Genomic DNA, 22,523 nt, shown 5'->3' with positions numbered 1-22,523 from the left:
GGCCATCACAGTACAATTTAATATAAATTTGGAGAAGGAGCGATGTAGGAGCGATGTAGGGGCCATCACAGTACAATTTAATATAAATTTGGAGAAGGAGCGATGAAGGAGCGATGTAGGAGCGATGTAGGGGCGATGTAGGAGCGATGTAGGGGCCATCAAAGTACAATGTAATATAAATTTGGAGAAGGGGCGATGGAGGAGCGATGTAGGGGCCATCAAGTGGGTTGTTATATAAATTAAGGTAAGGGACTACGGAGGGGCGATGGAGAGGCTATGAAGGAGCCATCATGGGGCTATAGCATAGCCTCTTATCATAAGAGGCGATATTAACGCCCCTTCAAAGGAGCTATTAAGAGGCCATGAAGGAGCTATAGCATAGCCTCTTATCATAAGAGGCGATATGAACGCTCCTTAAAAGGGGCTATCACATCGCTCCATATGATAAGAGGCTATGCTATAGCTCCTTGAAGGAGCTATAGAAAATCATCGCCCCATATGGAGCGATGTCATGGAAAGGACTATACCCGATATATTTTTATGACGTCACGCATGACACTTTCCCTATCTTCACATAATAATCGAAAGCAAAAGTCCCTCGAGATATATTTATAAACGATGTGTAAGTTTCAGGAGATTTATGTTAGTAAATCATCGCAACGCAATTATCATAAATGTACTGTATATTTACATATTGTAAGTTTCTAAGTTACAAAAACAAAAAAAATGTACAATTTTATATGGAAATAGATTTAAGTAGACTATAGTGGGCGATTCAATTTAAAATATTGAATACACAAACTATGTAAATAGACTATGGTTCAAATTGTAATACTGAAAGACAAAAAATTAAATTTTATTCGTAAAATGGTGTATTATCATTTAAAAAAAAGGCAAAACTTAAAAATTATTCTTTAATATCAATAAAGTGTTACTTACTTATTGCTTTATAGTACCAAGAATTTAAGCAATAATGCTCGTGCCTGTTTGTTAACATCGATTTTTGTTTTATAATCAAAAAGCTTATAAAGCCGGATATCCGGCCCAATCCTAGTAACAACGTTTTCAATCTATTAAAAAACTTCTTTTATTTCAATGAGAAATAAAAGAAATGTTAACAAAACAAAAAAACTAATCCCTTATGGATCAAGTTACTACATCTTGTCGACTTTATTTCAATTTCAATTTCTAGACTACAATTTTTTTGTCTGGTACTCAATATTATTTTTGATACTTGATATTTGAGTAAGGCATTTGCTTTTTTCTCTCAAGAATTTTCTTAAGTAATTGCCCCTCTAGCCTCTAAAGTTATCAGAGAGAAAGAAAACTTTTGAATTTTGAAGCTTCCCAAAGATAACTTAATGTGGATACTCATACATTATTCCATATGAGTTAACCACAGTGGTCCTCAAGGCAAAAGAAGTTTGACAAAACCCACCAGAAAAAACGGACTATATGGCCATCAAAAATACCCATTGGGGGTCAGGAACTGGTTTTCATAAAATCATAGCTGTTCCTTCTTGGGATATAACATAATTATAGAATTAAACAAAATTAAAAAGTCAATTTGATTAAATCTCAACGTTTTTTTTCTTGAAAATGTTTTGTTGTAATGGATTTAGGATGTATGTGGATATATTGACAGGGGAAAATTTGTTGTCAATTTGGCTTGCTAATATGGACCTCATTTATTGGATAATTCATTTATGAAGTAGTAGGGGATAGGGTAAATGGGGTATTATTATTTTAGCCGGCTGCGAGTATGACAGATAACATGAAAATCTGGTGCAACATCTTAGTAATAATATTAATTGATTTTTTGTTGCACAAACTGAGACATTTCCTTTGAAATAACCCTTTAAATTTTGTTAAGATTTTTGCTTACAAATTTGGTGTAATCTTAAATTCTTGAATTGTTGTGATCTCATAATACACTTGAAATATTTTGAAGTGGCTGCTGTGACTTTTCCAGACAACAGAAATTCATTTTAGCTAAACATTTTAGCTCTAGTCCACAAAGTTTTATAATAGCATCATCTTATTTGTTAACTTAATAACTTTGGGGACTTTAGTGAATTTTGATTGATTGGTTTCTTAAGTTAAGTGTTCATATATTTTAATAAACCATTAATTTTAATCTACAGAAGTGGTAACTTTGTGGATCATCTTTAAATATGTACATCAATTTATCGTCCATTATCTTATCCCTTTAGATCCCTAAATAAATTCTCATATATTTAAAAACTTTTTATTGAGGGGCGGGTGGTTAATGCTCAAACCCTCCAAATGAATTTTAAGCTCATAAGAGTATAGCTCCTCCCTAAAAATAATTGGGGGGGGGGGGGGAGGGGGCGGTATGATATGATGATGTTATTTATATATTTTAATTTTTACTAAAAAAATATGTTGTTTAATTTTGTGAAAATTAAGATTAAATCCCCATAGTCCTAGCACTGTATCACTGAAAATGTATAAGAATGAATTTTAAAAGTTGCTTATCTAAGTTAAAATCTGAACAATAGCTCTATTTAGCTGTATATACATATATAACTTATACATAAGGGAAATCAATAATTGTTCTATTAAATTGAAACGAAAATAAAGTAACAGGGTGTTTGTTTGTTTGTCTGTACCGAAGTTTCTTGCTAACCGCCGAACCGATCGGGTTCTCCTTAACAGGGTAGCTTCTCGTAGGTCCCGTTAAAGTTTATAACTATTTTGGGGAAGGGTAACCCAACCCTCCACAGAGAAATCAACAAAAAAAATAAAAATACAAAAAAACGCCGCCTGCGGACATTTTTGTAATTAGCATAACTAACACTATCTATCGGCGAAAAAAATATTTTTGGTAAATAGCTGATTTTAAAATAGATTGAAAAGAAACAGTTTTAGGTGTTCCTCTTAGAGGCCTCTAGGGGCGTAGCCGCTAGTAAACAATGAAGCCCCACATTGTACTCTAATAAATTGTTTCTAGCAGCAACTTTACACCCCCTTTACTCTCCTCCTACTGGATAAACGAAACGGCCAAAAAAAGAGGTCCATATTAGCAAGCTGAACTGATGACAAATATGTATACATGTCAATATATTTATTTATGTATTTTACACATCAACAATGTTAAACTTGCCCAATTATTTTTATACAATATTTATAATAATTAGGGCTGGATACTTTTTGGGCCGGAAACCGGATATCCAGCTGATTTCTAATGCCGAATATCCGATATCCATCCTGAAATCTGGATAACGTTCGATATCCGGCAAATTAACGTATATATTTAGCCTGATAACCAGATATTTGGCATTATAAATCAGTCGGATATCCGGTATCCGGATAGTTTCAATATCCGGACATTGAAAATTGTCCGATATCCGGCCCAACCCTAATAATAATTAACTGTTCTTGATACATTTAAAAAATTTGTAATATAATATTGTTACCTACTTATAGACCTAATTGTCTTGTTCATCTCCAATTTTTATCCGTGTCCTCGAAAATAATGCATACTCTTGTAAAAGTGCCGCGCACGAAATTGAGACAGGTTATATTTTAAACAAATATTATTAAATAACTTAAACTTTTTAGGCTTTTGTAAGGGGTGTATATATTTTTTAATCTTTACTTGCTAGGTTAATAATTTACTTTCTCGTATTCATTCGAATCAAGTGGATTAGAACCGGTTCTAATCCATACGAAAAAAATATGTCTAGTATCGTATTATATCCAGTTTTCTACAAATATAAAAATGTACAATCATAAGATTAAAACCAGTTTTTTAGCCTGTGCCTTCGGCACCTCCGGGCTAAAAAAAAACTGGTTTTAATATTATAATTATTCATTTTATTTCCGCGGAAAGCTGTTTATAATACGATGCCGGAAATATATTTTATACTAGTGGTATCCTAGCTTAGTTTTTTGTTCCTAAAAATTTAAAATAAGAAAAATTTCCTGATGACTATAATCTTAAGAGTGGGTAGTCTAATATCGCAACAGCTCGTCTTAATCTGTCCTGGACCAGTAGTAAGCTTTCTTTTAATGCAATTTGGACTGATCAGAGTACCTTATTTATGAAATTTCCTGTGTTTTACTATTAAATAAAGTAGTAAGTTACTTAACCAATTTAGTTTTCTATTTCAGAAAGCTTAACATAGATTCTGGGATAGTTTTAGGCTATTTTATTTATAGATTCAACTCTTAGGATGGTTTTATACTATTTTTATACTATTATACTCATCTAAATGCGCAGTCGCTAGTAGTAAAACAGTTAAATTTTCTATTGATATTTAATTGTGGATAAAATAGTACTAATATATTTTTTTGTTTTAGTTCCCCCTCACAAGCCGCGAATCTATGACCGTGGAAAAGAGATGTCCCTTACTCTTGGTCCATACAGAGTCGGACAGAAGGTAATATTATTATCCGTGGAAAAGAGATGTCCCTTACTCGTGGTCCATACAGAGTAGGACAGAAGGTAATATTATTATCCGTGGAAAAGAGATGTCCCTTACTCTTGGTCCATACAGAGTCGGACAGAAGGTAATATTATTATCCGTGGAAAAGAGATGTCCCTTACTCTTGGTCCATACAGAGTCGGACAAAAGGTAATATTATTATCCGTGGAAAGGAGATGTCCCTTACTCTTGGTCCATACAGAGTCGGACAGAAGGTACAACAAAAAAGCAAAAAAAGGCCCTCAACCTCTGCCCTATCCATCTCTATAACTTATATTTTGATGATTTTAATATTAAAATTACATAAAATACATACATTTTAAAAAAATTGCATCCAAAGGAGTTTAGTATAAACTCATCTATTAAACAAAACAAGCCCTTTTAACTCCACAAAGGATTCATAGCCCGCTGACCTTTGTCTGAGAAGTCCTAACTGTGAATGGTAGAGAGTTGCGCCTGTTTTGGGCCAAGCCATTCCCTCTACTCTAACTATTTATGTCGCGTTCCTGACATAGCAGCAGTAGGAACCATTTTAATGTCTTTATTTATGACACGGTGTCGGACCGAGATTCGAACCTATCACCTTCCCGATGACGAGCGGATGCGCAACGTGTAGATTTTTATTTGTTTGATTTTAATTTTATTGTTTGTAGGTTGTGATAACTTGTGAAGCATGGGGTGGAAGTCCACCCCCTCATCTGTACTGGTGGAGGGACCATGCTCTACTTGATTCTACATTTGAAACTTTGGCTCATGATAAGGTAGGCATATCTACTGGTATAAGACAATGGCCGATAAATTGATGTACTTCCCAAATGATAATTCATAAAGTTACTCCTTGCGTAGATTACAGTAAGAGGTTTAAATGTTTTGTCAACAACCTAATGAACCAACCAATCAAATTCAGAAAAATTTGCTTAAGCCTACTAATAAGAAGACGTTATTTTAAGACGTTGGGGACTCCCTGAATTGACAGAGCTTGCTTAGATCGCTTGCTAAGAAAAGCTAAACAATATTTATTAAGCCTAGAAAATTATTTTTAACGTTTTCATTGTAATACATGTATATTTTATTTTATGTTTCATAAATTGTTGTTAATTTCACAAATGGGTTTTTAATTACTGTGGAACAAAACGACTGCAAAAACAAAATTATGAAAAGTTCGTTTACCTAAATAAATGATTCTATGCAACCAAATTATCAGGAATCTAAAGGGATAAGATAATGGCTTATAAATTGATGTTCATACCCAATGATGACACACAAAATTTCCCCTTCTGTAGATTACAATTTGTTATTTAACAGTTTGAACACTCAACTGAATAAATAAACTAATAAAAATTCAATAAACGTCCCCGAAGTTCATAAAACGTTATTAAAAAATTGTGGGGATTGATGTAATAAACAGCCCATTGTCCCCTCCTCCCTGAAATTGAAGTCAAGGATTGGGATTTTCAGAATTAGATATGATTTGAAATTCAATATTGTATTCTTTCTTTCTTCGTTATCACTCTATCTCTCTTTTTAAAAGCGAAGCTTTTCTATAATTAGGGTTGGTCCGTCCGTCCGAGACGAATAGCTTTATCCGTTAATTTATGCATGTTTGAATTGTCTTATCAATTTCAAACTTTGCATGGTGATTACTGTAATAGTTAGGTACGATTTAGAAAGTGTAGCAACTCTATAATCGTTACCAGAATGTCCGTACGTCCATTTTAATATTGTTGATTTTCTACTTTTTAATAAATACTTATGTGATTCCTAGGACAACAAAGTACAATATTAAAAGCAAAGTAGCTCTATAATCAAGTCCTAAAAATGTAAGTATGTCCATAAACATTATCCTGTATCAAGAGGTTTTTGTACAAATTTACTAACAATTTTGCTTTGACTTTTATTCATTTATATTCTGATTATTCATTTCTAACACTAAAAGTGTTATTGCCTGTTTGTCCTACCGTTTCATAGCTTCACTTTATGGATGTTGTCATCCTTGTTTATTTTAGCCTAATTCATTATAGAAATGAATTTTTAACTTGTCTGTCCCCCTATCCTGGCTCAAATTATCGCCTGAACTAAACGGAAGTTTAACAAACAAATTAATTTGTCTGAAAGTACCACAGGCATACAGTTTTCACAACACCGGAAAAAAAAGGATTCCATTTTGCCTTCGAAACTGATTAATAATATCCGCTGGATTAAAATCAGTTCTCAGGCGTACTGAAAAAAAAACATGTATTGAATAGTATTTTTGTATAGTATCAATGAATATTAAAATCAAAATCATAAAATTTATACCTGTTTTGTTAGTCAGGGCCTTGGGCCCCTTTGGGCTTACAAAATTTACTTTTTACTTTTTCTTTTTAATATCCGCGGAAATTTGTCAATAATACGATGCGATATAAAACTTATCTGTTAAAAAAATGAACTTATATTATAAGGAGAAATACATACTTTAAGATGTTATTATAAAGATGAAACTCGTGTAAACATTTTAAGCATGTTCTAAATTTAGTTTTGTAACGTTTAATATTTAAATATTTGAAGTATCATATTTAAATTTTTACTAAAATTTGTCAATTTATAACAATACTCCAAATTTTCTTTGTTTTGAAAATAAAATTTGCATTTTGACTAACGACTCCAAACTTTTTGGCATTTTATGCAACAAAAATAGTTTTTTTCTCGCATCGTATTATAAACAGCTTTCCGCGGATTTACTTTTTTCTTTTAAAATCTAATATAATAGATTTGGTTATCAAATTCGACCCTCCCCTCCTCAAGTACCCCTAGAGGCCTCTTTTGGCGTAGCCGCTAGTATATATATAGATGAATATGGCTAATGGATTTTTTTTACTTGGATCATACGCCAAATTATCATGTATTCTAATAAAGTGAAACTTTATCCACCCCATTTACCCCAGTCGCTCCCATTTTACTGGATGGACAAACTAACCAATAAATGATGTTTATGTTAACAGCCTAAATTAATCGACAATTTTTCGCCTTTCATAATATACATGTATATTCTACATCCTTTATTGGATTTGACTCAAAGAAATAAATTGGATGTTGACATGGTAAAGAACCATATTAGTTAAAAATACATTAAAATTCCTCCCTTTTTACCATACTTCTTCCCCACTCATCCTTCTTTCTTTAGACTTATTTTTATGACGTCATAATATTTTTTTCAGGTTGGCAATACGTTGATCCTGGAATCATTGGAAAGATCTGATCTGCACTCTGTCCTCACTTGTCAGGAAACACACACATAATGAATGAAAGAATAGTCCTATTACAATACAACTTTTTTTTTAAATATGGGATCTTAAAGGTTGCAAATGTATAACATTTGTCATGGCATAATGAAAAACTTGAAGGTGTCAAACTTTCCGTATGAAATATAGACAACTAGCGGCTGAGCCTCTAGCATCTAGAAGCTTTGATATAAACCAATGCATGGATCTATGTTAAGCTTCCTTAAAAGGGAGAACTCAATCAGTTCAATAGATATTGAAATAATAAGCTATATGCAAAAACGAACCTTACTACAGGATAAATCAAGATTTAGGAAAGTTTTGTATTAGGCATGAGCTAGTTTTAGGCTATTTGGCGTAGGACAAATCACCTACACGGTGAAATATAGCTACAAAATCTCAATTACAACCCGCCTCCTCGATTAGAAAGATGTATTTTTTTAATTAAAAATAATTGTCAGTAGTTCTCTTTTCCTCCTTTTCAGTAGAATCCATTTGTTTCAACATAAGTATTTTAAAACATACTAATAATAAAATTCAAAAGCATACCCATGTATGTTATGTTTCTTGGTTAAATATTGACATATATTGTATAATAAATGTTTTTACAAAGTATTGTATTCAGAGTTTTATTGATTCAATACAATAAAACAATTCAAACTATTTGTTTCAATATAATATCAACATAAATTCTAAACAGTGCTCGACAGCCGTCACAATCCGCAACTGAGATTGATAAAAAGCTATAAGTTGCTTTATTTCGAATCTGCTTCAGTTAAAGGGACTTTGGATGTAAAAATTTCTTATGAGATTATTAAAATTTAACATTTTAAAAGCACATTTAGCTACACTGATCAACAAAAATGTCCTTTTAACAAAAATATCAAGGAGTTCGTACTGCATTACCTATTTAATATTATGAATGAGATGTTGTCTAGTTCGATTTTCAGATAAGAAATTTTTTCTAGCACAGTCCCTTTAAATACTGCTTAAAACATGTTGTTGTCATCGTTCTTTTGAGGCTTGCTGTAGCTGAAGATCACTTTATTTCAGTGCTACAATGGTATTTATCAAAAATTTAATTTGACATGTTTTATTACAGAAATAAAGACAAATATTTCACTAAACTGCAGAAGATTTTAGTATGTATCTCTTGTTTAGAGAGGTCGACTGGATTCAGACACCTTACACTGTAGGAAAAGCATTTCTTTAGTATGGCTTAGAAACCAATTAGTATCTGCTGGATTAGGACCTGTTCTAAGTTATACAGAAAAATAATGTAAAACATTGTATAACGGACAATATTCCACGAATATTAAAATAAAAATTTTACCAGTTTTGTTAACCCGGGCTTTCGCCCCCTCGGGGCCAACAATACTAGTTTTAATTCTTAAAATTTTTCATTTTGATTTCCTCGGAAAGCTGTCTGTAATACAATCCAATAAATAACTATTATGGATATATAAAAATTCCTAAATGTTTCCAAGCAGGAAAAGTTTCAATAAAATTTCTATTCAAACACTTAAATAAATTGTTTTATGTTAAAAAAATAAACAACATACCAGAAAATCTGGTAAATTTAAATATGTATAACATGTCAGAAAAGAATTTTAAAATTAAAAAAAATTGTGATACCAATTATCTCTTAAAAATTTATAAATGTGTAATTAATCTTCGAAAAATAAAATAATTTACATTATAGAAGGGAATCAATAAAATCTAATTCACCTAACATGGAAAAACGAACAAATGTAAGCAATAGCTGTTTAACAAAGTAAGCGAGAAACTGCAAATGACTGATGACTGTAATGTATGAAATATTAGGTCCTAGGACAAACATACAAGTGACAAACTCGGAGTGGATAAACTTCAGCATGAACAGTTAACCTAACCTATTTAAAACCATCTTATAGGCTTTTAAAATGCCTAATCTCTGAAGAAAGGGAGGGGGGGGGCTTATTTGTATATTCATATCTTAACCTAACCTAACTTAACTATAAAAATAATTTATTAACTTAATATTTTAAGCACTCCTGTGTTTGTCTATTCCGACGTTTGTCACAACTACATTTGTCCTGGAATCAAATACTGTAAATATGACACTCTATGCTAAGATATCTTTTATTACAGACTTTTTTTTGGCTATGTATGTTCATTATTTAGTAATAGAGTAGCTTCACTACTTAGAATGAAGGAAAAAGGAAGTGTTTCTGAAACTAATATTATGTGAGAAAAACAAAGACAATAAAGTGTTAAAAGGAAAATGATATCGGAAAATTAGATTGATTAAGATAGATATTGTTCAAAAGAACAAGAAAGTAAGAAGGATTTAAGATAGATAGACATAATTTATAAAAACAAATATATGTTTTACTTTAAAATATTCAATTTAAATTGAAAATAGTTTTAAATCTTTTTAAATCTGCTATTAAAAAAGATAACCACAGCAAATGGTAAGATCTCATCAAGATTAAATTACACAATACAGAAAATAAAAGCATGGTATGGATAGAAAGATATTTGAAAGATTGAATGGATAGTGCATGAAAGGTTAAGTTAGGTTCAAATGTTCAATATAAAGGGATAGTTTCACAAAATGCATTTGAACTTAATTTAGTGAACCACATAGTTTTTGCTAGTTAATGGGTTAAACTATATTTATATGGCATATATTTGAAAGAATTTCAATTTTCTACCATGTAGATTTTAAAATATCAAGACTTAAAAATCATCTTTTTAAATTGCTTATATCACAAAAAGACGATTTTCAAGTCTAGATTTTTTCAAAATTCATTCAAATATATGTCATATAAATATAGTTTAACCCATTATCTAGCAAAATATATGCGGCTCACTAAATTAAGTTCAAATGCATTTCGTGAAACTACCCCTTTAATATAGTTTTAAATCTGCTATACAAAAAGATATCAAGATTTAATTACACATTAATGAAAGTAAAAGCATGGTATGGATAGAAAGATATCTGCAAGATTGAATGGATAGTGCATGAAAGAGTTGAGCAAATATTTGCATGTAAATGTAAATAATGCAGATTTCAAATGAACATTTCTGCATCCTACCCCCTAGGAGTATTCTCAAGAATAAAGGCATATGAAGATTGGCTAGTATCTTTTGTCTTTAAAGGGTAATAGGACAAATGCAGGAGTGACAATTTCCATAGTAAACAAATGTTGCAGTGTATAAATGTCTGAGCAGACACTCAACCTAATCCAACCTATTTTAAATTATACTATAGGTTTTTTAAAGACCTAACCTCTGCAGGGGTCTTATTTGTATATTCATATCTTGACCTAACCAAACCTGTATGAAAATACTTAATTAACTTAATATTTTAGACACTCCTAAATTTGTCCACTCCAACATTTGTTACTTCTGTGTTTGTTCTGGAAGTTTTTATTATTATATCTTAACCCACTCTTTATATATTAAAGAAGTAGTACCTGAAATTGTATTAATTATTTCATGATTGTCAAAAAGGTAATGGATGTAAGAATTAGCCTTCATCAAGTCTGTAGTTTTAAATTTATTCTTTTTCTTGCTATGACAAACACATGCCATTATAAAGGCAGTGTCTTGGTTCAATCAAATGTTTCTTATAAATAGAGGATTTTTTGAGAGGTACATAGGTAATGGATTGATTATTAACACATAAATGCCAAATAATCAAGTTATTCTGTTTGTCTTAATGGCAAATTTGAGAATCCTTTTATTTACCTTTTTACCCCATTTACTTAATCCTTTATTTCAGGACATTGTTATGTATTCATGAATGCAAAGAAAGTTTTTGTCTTAATTCATATTAAACAGATTAATTTTTATTCTATTCATGACTTAGAGAGGTTATTTCTATCCAACATGTTGAAAGAGTGGTTTTGGGTTATGCTCTTTAACAATATTAGTCAGTGAAATTTAATTTACTTGAATTGCATTTCTTTTAGTTCATTAGTTTCCAAAAATAATGTATAAATCCACCTTTACTTTCTCATACAAACAAAGTCTTTATAATACAGTTTTCATAACATAAGTTAAAAGTACTCAAATTATATTTAGATAACACAAACTTATGTCTGGTAAAAAAAAGGAATTATGAACTCTGGATGGCATAATATATTTATAAATTAAAAGTCACATTTATTAGAGAAAGAAAAATCCTTTTTGCTAAGTCAATGAGTATCAGTATCTCTAAATATATTGGCTTTGTTTTATTGTTTATTTAGAGAAAGGTTTTTAATGTTCTAAAGATACTTGCAGCATAGATTTAGTGCAGTATATGTACTTAAAATTAGGTTAAGCAATGGCTAAAGAGCAAATAAGCTTTAAAACATTTATTCAGTTACAAATTACGCCCAGTCTTATGAAGCAGTACATACAATAATACACAAGGCTACTGCTTAGTACCAGGTGTAATTTACAATTATGCATAATCTATATAGATTAAATTGTATGACTAAGAGTAGATGTTTAGTAGTCAGGGTGTGACACTGAGCACGCTTCCCTAAAATTAGCAATCTGCGAGAAATTTATTTTATTTATACTGCCTCTGATATTTCAATATCTTTTTAAACCTATACATGATCACTTTATCTAACCCTGATATTTTTATATTGGTATAAATATAGAAGGATAATCTCTTTTCAAAATATGTATGATGTGATATTGTTCAATATAACTTTTATTCATCCTTTGAAATATTCCTGTAGTGCATTATCTTTTACGTAGAGGGTTGCTAGATAGCCTTGTCCCACATTTAAATCTGATTTACCACAAAGCCATATACCCATAAAAATAAACATTTTTATTCACATTTAGTACATTTTTATTTCATCTTTGCAATATTCCATGCAAGTGCACCGCATACTGCACTTAAGTATCTTAGCCTTTTCTAAAAGAACGTATTTTCTAACAATTTAGGCCTGTATGTCAGTTCTTTTAATGGTTACTTTATTGATTTCAATAATTAATGAAGAATTCCTAATCACTTTTGATCAGTAATACCTTCTAATAGATTTTCAGCTGACAGCAAAACATGATGATTCAACAAAACAAAAACTATTTAAACAATTGCAATCTTATCTAACCAAATTTTTTTTATATTAAGCCTGATAAAAATGTTTTAGATTTTGTGAAACTGTCCTCCTTGCTTTTATGGAAGTAAGCTTGCTGAAATCTAAGCTGTCAAGTTTACCTTTTACCTGAAAATCTGACTAAAATATTGAAATGGTTTTATTTAGATTTTAAAATTTGGTAATTTTACCTTGTTGTATTCTTCTTTTTAGTATTTACTTTGTCATTAAATTTCTTGCACATTAAGAATTACATTTGCTTTCATTATAAAAAAAAATAATTATCAAACTGCCTTTAGAAATTAGAAGATGAATCTTCTTTGTACAAAAAAAATCTTTTTAGTATTATTTGGCAAAACTTTACTTTTTGTTGTTAAAGTTACTTTTGCAATCAGTGATTTTGACTTTTATTCTTCAAAAGAAAAAAATTTCAATTTTCTATAATTCTATTGCTTCTTGTCCAGCTTTGCAGCTGCAGCATTAAAAGATGTAGTCACACAGCTGTGTTTGCATCTGAATTGTAATTAAAGGTGCACCGCTTAAAAGCACCTGCTTCCTACAAATCAAACACACTGCAACCACGGAGATCTCTAAAACGCCTATAAAAAGATGACATCACACAAAGCAATGAACAATAACAGGCCAATACACAGACTTTATTACCAATGGCAGGCCAGACATTTTAATTTAACAATGGAAGGCCATTGTGAAGTTTTTTTATATAGGCACTAAAGAAGACATCTCCATCCACAGGAATGGCTTTAGCTGCACCTTTATCTGGCTGGTCCCTCATCTGGAAATTACTATTTAATTATGTTATACTTTTTTCTTTTTGTTTAACTGTCCAATGAAATTCTTTTATTTTGTTTAATGGTCCATTTTCCTATCTGTGGTTGCAACTATAAAATGAAGACAGATTACCTGGATTACTCTAGTGTAGGATAAACCCATGTTTTGATGCACAATATAATCTTCAACCAATAAGTTGTGGATAATTTATTCACCTGGGTCACAGTTTATCATAGCAACTACAACCTGTACATTTAAATATCTAAACATGTACAACACAATATTAAGAGCAGTGATTAAATTTATTATAATTTTTTAAGGGAAAAATATTATTTTATAATCATTTAAAAATGTTACCGAGTGAATAATCTTATTTCTGCTAACACTTATTTACATGGATGCAAATTTGAATATTCTTTTATTTTAATTAATAAGTTTTTCAATTTTTATTACAAAGAAATGTATTTAATTGACCAAAATACTATTTTATTGCCTTAAATAAAAAAAATAAAAAACATTATTACTGTGGTTGTGTTTAACGCTACGTTTCTCTGAAAAAGGAATAGGGTTAAATAACTTAAACCAGTTAATTAATGATTTCCATATTGAAACATTAATCTTGCTGAAGACCAAGTTGCTGACCCTGATCCACACCACCATTTGGTTTGCCACCAACATGGTCTTGACATTTAAACTTTCATCTTATAGTTGTGGTTGTGCATCTAGTCAAAGTTTCCCTCAACACACACACACACACACACACACACACACACCCTCACACCCACAGAACATAATAGATTTACTACAATACAATTAGAATTAGACCACAGATTAAAGTTTTCACAATGCCACCTTTCATACATTTTATAATCACAGACATGGACGAGTGAAATTAAAAAAACACATGCCAACAATAGGAAAAAGAATTTGATCAAATCATAAATCTCTTCTCATAAAGATACATTTTCTAAATTTGAAAAATAATAAGATTCCCTTTCCTTCTGCATATTAACATTTACTTTTCCTTTTTTTTAATTTTATACATAAAGTATTTTTTAGTAGCATAAATGTGTTAGTTATTTAGAGTATCTTTAAAAAATCTTTGTTCATGTTATTTTTTTAAATAAACAATAAAATCTTACTAAGCTTTACCATTCTTTTTACAGGATCACTGTCTCTTAGTTCCAAACTTGAAATTCTCATATATATGGATTAAATGAATTAGAAAGTTTTGCTGACACCTTTGAAGGATTTCATAACAGTGTATTATTGAGTCTAACTCAATTTAGAAGTTTCCATAAGTGGAACTATATGGTATTATTATAAAATATGTTTAGATAATAAGATTTTGATTACAAGTATTGGATAATAAAATATTGATGTACATGAAGTATATTTATTCCTGTGTGTGTTTTGTTTTGCGATTGTATTGATGTAAATTTAATACAAAGAAAACCTAGAAAGTGGAATAGAATTTTTATTTAACAATTTGATTTAAAAAGTTTTACTTGATATAATTTTTTTTTGATTATTAGCAGAAAAGCTAGTTAAACACTAAGATATTTAGAGTGTCTTTTTTACAAACTTACTGGATTAAAATTTAATTGTTTTTTTGCCTTTCTGGATGAATCAGTCTTTTGATATTTTCTTTAAAAAAATATTTGTCTTGTTTTCTTTATTTTGTTGTTTGTAAGCTTGTTATTGCTGCACTATGTATTAACACTAGCTGCTGCGCCCCTAGCATCTTAAAGGCTCTGCGTTCGAAGGGGTAAGTAGGGGGCAGAACTATTGAACTAACAGTTCAGTAACTATTGAAATCTTAAGCTACAGACAAAAAACACATACTACTCTATATGATATGAAATGCAAAACATCAAAAAGTGAATTGATATTTTTATTAAAGATTTTTAAATAATAAAGAACTGCATTGCATGTTAAACGTACATTATGTACAAAAATTCAACGTGTAATGTAGAACAATGTACATATAATGTGCAAGATTGTTGATCTGCTCCTGCCAAGGATCTAAAGGGATAAATCAATCGCCGATAAAATACTGTACATCCCCTATGTTCGTACACATAATACCCCTTCTGTATGTTACAATTAATGGTTAAAACGTGTGGACACTCAATTTAATAAGCCAACCAAACAAAATTTATTAAATGTCCAAAAAGTTTTTAAGTCAAGGGATTAGAAACGTTATTGTAAAACTTTGGGACTAGTGGAATAAACTGCCCATTGTTCCATCTCTCGTTGGTTGATACCTGCTTCTACCCAGTACAAGCCCAATACTGGCCCAGTATGAGTTCGCAAAATATAAAAGAATTTGCAAAGTTGGGGGTTATTGTTTAAATTGAGTTATGTACATGTCGATACTTTTCACAACAACGAAGTGTGTTAGTGTGTGAGTTGGTAAAAACAGCGAGGCTTTTCCATAGAAATGTTTGATATTTGCATTGTTCATTTAATATTGTAAATCAATTAACATGTTGACAAACAATTTATAAGGGGATTAATACCAGGGAGGGAGGGTATATTGGGCTGTTTATTTCACTAGTCCCTAAAGTTTTATAACAACGTTTTCTTATTTGTTGGCTTAACAACTTTGTGTTCTTATATTGGAATTTTATTTGTTGGTGTATAAAGTTGAGTGTCCAAACGTTGCTACCACTTATTGTAATCTACAGTAGGGAATACTTTGTATCATTATTGGTGATGTATATTCATCAATTTATCGTCCATTGTCTTGTACTTTAAGTTTCCTGGGTTAATATACGGTCTGAGTTTGTACAGTACATATTGTTTTCACTTTGGTTTTTCTCGATATTCACGATAATTTTGTTAAGGATTTATTTACTAAAATTTCAAAAAAAAAAGTGAAGATATTTTGTTAACCAAATATCACTTTTAGAAGTTGTATTTAAATTTTTAGTTGTCCTTATTTTCTTGGTCTAAAGAGAGACACATCACTTTTTGGAAATGGTCTTTCTTGTTTTATTTCTTTGTTTTATTTATATGTACACAAATAAACTGTACGTACTTTAAACAATTTTCCTTTAATGTTGACGTCAATAGATTAAAGCAGGAATTTAAAGTGATAAGACAATGGCAGATGATTAGATGTATGTCAGCAGTGATGATACACAAAATTAACCTATCTGTAGATAGTAGTTGAAATCTTTGGACACTTAACCAAATAAACCAACCAATCAGAATTTAATAGTCCCAAAGTTGTTGAGCCAACGAATAAAAAGACGTTACTTAAAACTTTGGGTCTCAATGTAATACACAGTCTAATGTCTCCTTCCCTTAAGACTAAAGTATATTGTACATTTTTCAATTAATTATTTGAACTAGCGCAGTTTTTTCTATAACTAGAGTACTTATATTCTAGTGTCTGTTTAAACTACATCGTGTCATATCACCAAATTTTAACATCTAAAACTGTTGGTATTTTTTTTATAAAAAAGGTTATTACAAAAACAGAACTAATATGTAAAGTTTTAGTCCTTGTTTCTTAGCTGGTGGCTTAGCCTGACGGGTTATGTGTTTTAGCAATCTTTACGGTTGGTGTCATATACCCCCCCCCCCCCCCCCAGAAAGAGCCAAAAACTTTCCCTGGACCAAAATAAAACTTTCATGTAAATTGTTGAAGATTTTTTCCTGTATTCTACGAGTTATGCAGATAGACAAACAGTCACCCTGTTACATTAGTATATATATTAGTATATACGTTTTTTAGACCATCTATAAAATTTCGACTAAAATCGTGAATCGTTTATCTATACTAAAATTAGTTATAATAAAATTTAAATTTGTTTCTGAAGCTTAAAATCTCAATCACTAATGAAAAGATTGAGTTATCTTTAATAGATAGCTCCTCTCATGGTTTTAGACCATTCTATTTTCAGATTTAAGTCTTGGGATGGTTTTTAGCCATAAGAGGCTAGTGGTGTAGACACTAGTAAAATTTAATTTAATTATGTTATATCTGTGTGCCATCTCTAGGCCTCGAATAACAATCTGAGCGCGCCAATATCTACATCAGTCAAGATTGATATGCATTGTAAGTAGTTTTTTTTTTAAACGTTGAGCTTTTTACACTTAAGGTTTGTCCGTTCGTTTGGCTGGATATATAAGGGTGGTTGTAAATTGTCCTCAAACTTATATAGCTTAAACCCAACACCTAGGACCTGTATCTATATTCCCTGAGAAGCAGAAACTTGTTGGTCTAGCGGGCAGAGGGACTCTTATCCTGTTAATTAGAAAACCAGAGTAAAAATAAACACAATCAAATGTCATGCTTTAGTCAAACTGTCTTTTAGTCTGTTTGAAATTATTTATATAAAATCTATTTCCTTAGGGCCACTTTTAATTAAAGAGGGGGGGCTCTAAGAATGATTTTTGTTTAAACTACGTATGTAATCTTCTAAGAAGTAGATTAAAACCAATGCTTCACAGGATCTTTACTTAACTATTTCAGTCCATCGTTTTTTGTGATCTTTTAGTACAATTATATAGATAGATCATGGATCTAAAGGGATAAAATAAAAGCCGATTAATTGATGTACATCATTTATGATGATACACAAAATCACCCTTCTATAGCAAAAAATAGTGGTTGAAACGTTTGAACTAAATAAACCAACCAATAAAATTCACTATAGTCCCCAAAGTTGTTAAGCCAACGAATAATAAAACGTTATTATAAATTTTGGGGATTTTTTAATAAACAGTCCATTGTTCACTTTCTCTCTGTAGATATTTAGATAGACAGACAGGTAGGTAGACATTCTGTGTCTTTTAAATTTATATAATATTTATTTTAGTTGGCCCTCTGTCAGTGAAGCTTGTGGATATGGTTGAGACTCTGTTAGCTGGTAAAGATAGACAGACAGACAGACATACATCCTGTTATTTGCTTGTGGATATGGTAGAGACTCGGTCAGCTTGTAAAAGATAAAAAGACAGATTGTATACATCCTGTTATTTCTAGATTTATATTAGAATTCATTTTAGTTGGTCCTCTGTCAGTGAAGCTTGTGGATATGGTAGAGACTCTGTCGGCTGGTAAAAGATGCGAGGCTAAATGTGAAATTGTTGGAGCCCGACCTCCGCCTAGGTAAGATTAGTTTTACCCGTCTCGGAGGTTTTGGGTTCGAGTCTGGTTCACATTGTGTCATACAAGAGAGGTTAAAAATGGTACTTACTGCGGATATGTATGGAACGTGACACTAATAGTAAGAGTAGGGGAATGCCCTACTAATGACTTACAGACAAAGGTCATACAATCAAAGAGCTGGTTGTCTCTTGGATGTTAACAAGCGGATAATAATCTAGTTTCTCTAGAATATCTACCCAATGTAGTAAGTTTCCTAAAGTGTCCCTAAATGCTTTAAGAATCTTCGAAATTGATAAGAAAATACGAAAATGTCTAAATTAAGGAAAAGAGCTACCCGTCACGGACGGACGAATGGACCGTTTCTAATTATAGAAAACCTTATTCTTTAAAAAATAATAAATATTTAAATCAAATGACAAAAATGCAGTTTTTTTAAATTTTGAATTAAAGTTATATAAATGTAATTCACATAAGTGATGTAAGTAAATGTGCAGATACTAACTGGATGGCTACTATTCTATTGGCATTTCTTCAAAACCTCCCAAAATAAACAAACAGCATTATTTCTGTAAACAAGGATGACAATTAAGCTTAAAAATAAGACATTTGGACAAACAAATGAATAACTTGAAGTGTGTTAGAAGTTCAGAAGCAAAATATTAATTTTTAAGTCCAAACAAAATGTGTGTCAATTTGTTGCATTATACATTGATGACCTAGGAGTTATTATTTCAAAAATCAGATTAATAGGGTAAGCAAATTTCTAAAATGTATATAATTAAAACTGACCTTGAAAACCGGACATAAACATTTTGTAAGCTGGGAGATTTTTCTATCATGTAGACGTTATCAAAATTGTATGGATAATTTTAAAACATAATTATCAAAACTCTGAAAGCAATAAAAATGTGTAAGAATGAATGAAGACATCCCTCCCCAGTTGTGTGTGCTCTATTTATGGTTCACTGGTGTATTGGATAAGATTTATTCAATGCATAAAACTTTCTTTGTACAGCCACAATAAAGATGTAAACATTAGAGGCACAATAAACCACTGTAGTTTTAAGCGCTGGAAAGTATCATGTATGAGGTCATAGAAATACGTCTAAATCCATCTCTTTTTTAGGGGTTTCCTTTCCCACTTTTACCATCATCCCTCTTATCTAAACATATTTTTATGACAGACTAAGGTGGCTAGGACATGTGCTGAGAATGGAACCAAAGAGGATTCCAAAGAAGTGCTTAAGTCACACATGTACTGTAGTATTGTGCAATCTTAATGTGCCTGCTTGCTGAGTTGAGTTTTGAGAACACCACGTCATACTAGAGACAATAAAATTGGTTTCTAATTAAGACCCGTTTAGTGTATATTATCAATAGTTAGAGTAAACAAATACTTTGGCCAAATTTAGTCAATATTCATGTCGATGCATAGTTAGCACTTTTGAAAGGTTTATTACATATAAGTTTTAATAAGAGAAGGGATATGCCAATGGTAGTTAAATTATTTTAAACCTCTACATTTACCAAAAAATGTTAAAACTACCACAGGCAGAATTTAAAGGATTGTTTTACAGTAACTTAAAACCTGAAAATTTCATAGTAACAGTAAAAATGCTGAATAAATTTTAACATGTATATACTCCACTTTGTCCCTCTATATTATTAACTTTATTATTTGCACACAAGAGTTTTAAACACGGTAAAATTTATCAACTTAAAATTACCTTTGAAAACTTGAAAATTTATTATGTAAGTCTTAATAAAGAAACATGTATAATTATATTTATATAATGATACCTTTAAAAACTTTTTTTATGGAAAACAAGTTTTAACTTTCTTATTTTTACATAATACAAAAACTTTTTGAATTATTGGAGTTATATGCCTAAAATTATAAAACTGTACAAGTTGAAGTAATTTTACTAATTAATATAGATACTGTAGAATTCTAGATTTTTTGTTATAGAGTATTTATGCTACTTAAAAATATCACAATAATTTATGTATGATTATTTAGAGTGTACCTAAAGCTAGCAATGTTATTTCCCCTAAAGATACCGTTGTTCCAAATCTGTTCCAAATTCCCAGGGAATTAGGAGTACCACAATTGATAATGAATTAATTTACCACCTTCAATCTATATATGCTAAAGTCTAACTTTTGTAGCAATAAGGGGGTAAAAGAAATGGCAATTAGATTATTTAGGAATTTATTCTCCTCTACATTAATTTAGGAGGGGGTAGTGGTTTTAATTTTAATATGCTAAACCTGATTCAAATCTGTGTCTGTTAAAGCATAAACATGTATGTTCATTTTCTTTTAAATTTTAAAAACTTCCTGCATATTTTTTATGTAATCCAATCCATTTGAAATTTTGGACACAATGTAAGGAGAATCATATACAAACTTAAGACTTCATTTATAAGGTTATAAATGTGTTATGTTTAATGCCACATTTTGAAAAAATATTTATCAAATACAAAAGAACTTTATGACCAATCTTAGCTTATTCTCTTATAACAAAAAATATATTTCTCTTGAAGAAAGACAGAAAACAATCATTATATTGTAGGATAAATTTATTGACCTAGATAGAACAAAAAACAGAATGAAAAATTATCTTTTGAGTATATTCCTTTCCAAGACAAGAGAGAGGTATTTGAGAAAAATAATTATGTGGAAAAGGCAACCAAAATTAAAGTTAAGGAAAAACATTTATGTAGTATTTGTCTTTTTTGAAGGAAGGTCTCCTAGAAACCCAAGAAAATAGTTTAAAACTTGAACAGAACTGGTGAATTCATACAAAAAAAGACAACCTAATGGGTAAAGTGGTTAGCAAGATTTCAAAAAAAATGCACTAGAGAGATAAATAAACAATCACTGATCAGCTTAGCATTGCATGTAAATAATGATTTTTGATTCACTGTACAAATATGTCTTCATTATGCATTTGATATATTTTCATAAAGAATTCCCTTTCCTAGAATCCTTTGGCTTATTCCAAACCCAAAGGGTATGAATGCCAAGAGAGGAAAGAATATTTTGTTCAACTGAAAATGCGCCAAACATCAAGTATGAACAATATAATTACAGTTCTGTATCTGGAAAAATATGCTGTTATGTACCTATATAAGATGTTTTTAGAAACCATGTTGAATTATTGATTGTGTCAAGACAGAAAAAAACTGTTGCAATGGACCATTTATCATCCTTGTATGCTAAGATTATGATGTTGTATAGATGTATGTTTTTGAAAGGTATCTATAATACAAAGTAGAACGATGTCTGTCTTTTTGTTTGTTTGTTTGTACCAAAGGATCTTGCTAACCGCTGAACTGATCAGGTTCTCCTTAACAGGGTAGATTCTCATAGGTCCTGGGAAGTTTTGCAGCTATTTTGGGGGAGGCTACCACCACCCTCCCAAGAGAAATCACAATAAAATCGAAAAAAAATTAAATATTCCTGCCGCATAGTGTCACTATCGTAGTGGAGCTGCGTAGAGACATGAATTTAAAAGCTGATTGACCATAGACAAATTATTTCTCAAATTAGATATTTAAAATAAAAATAAATTTAAATGCCACTAGAGGCCTCTAGGGGCGAAGCCGCTAGTATTGTTTATAGGAAAAGAGGATAGAGACAATTTTAGGCGGAGCTGCAACAAAACTTACAGCTGAAAGTATTTAGGACATACTAATGTCAAAACAATAAAAGTAGTATTTTCTTCTGCTAAAACAAAGAATAATATCAATTTAAACAGAGTAGGGTCTTGCAATCAAAGTGTTTTATCGTAAATTACCTTTTACAGGAG

General features: G+C 30.7%; 1 protein-coding gene across 4 annotated transcripts in view; it reads left to right on the top strand.

Moving 5' to 3' along the window:
* Positions 1 to 22,523, top strand: part of LOC145331655 (nephrin-like) — a 201,113-nt gene that overhangs the window by 52,609 nt on the left and 125,981 nt on the right. For 3 of the 4 annotated variants that reach the window (XM_080176434.1, XM_080176433.1, XM_080176432.1), the window contains exons 7-11: positions 4,327 to 4,406; positions 5,105 to 5,212; positions 7,649 to 7,715; positions 17,597 to 17,653; positions 18,607 to 18,709. In XM_080176434.1, the coding sequence (XP_080032560.1) occupies positions 4,327 to 4,406; positions 5,105 to 5,212; positions 7,649 to 7,715; positions 17,597 to 17,653; positions 18,607 to 18,709 (415 nt within the window). Of the gene's footprint in view, positions 1 to 4,326; positions 4,407 to 4,620; positions 4,667 to 5,104; positions 5,213 to 7,648; positions 7,716 to 17,596; positions 17,654 to 18,606; positions 18,710 to 22,523 lie in introns of those variants that run through there. The other variant, XM_080176435.1, reaches the window with a different exon arrangement.

This window comes from Acartia tonsa, chromosome 11 (assembly GCF_053477335.1).
Source record: "Acartia tonsa isolate MP-2025a chromosome 11, ASM5347733v1, whole genome shotgun sequence".
Classification (NCBI taxonomy): Eukaryota; Metazoa; Arthropoda; class Copepoda; order Calanoida; family Acartiidae; genus Acartia; species Acartia tonsa.
The sequence above is the reverse complement of the archived record's forward strand: the minus strand, read 5'-3'. Positions and strand labels throughout refer to the sequence as shown.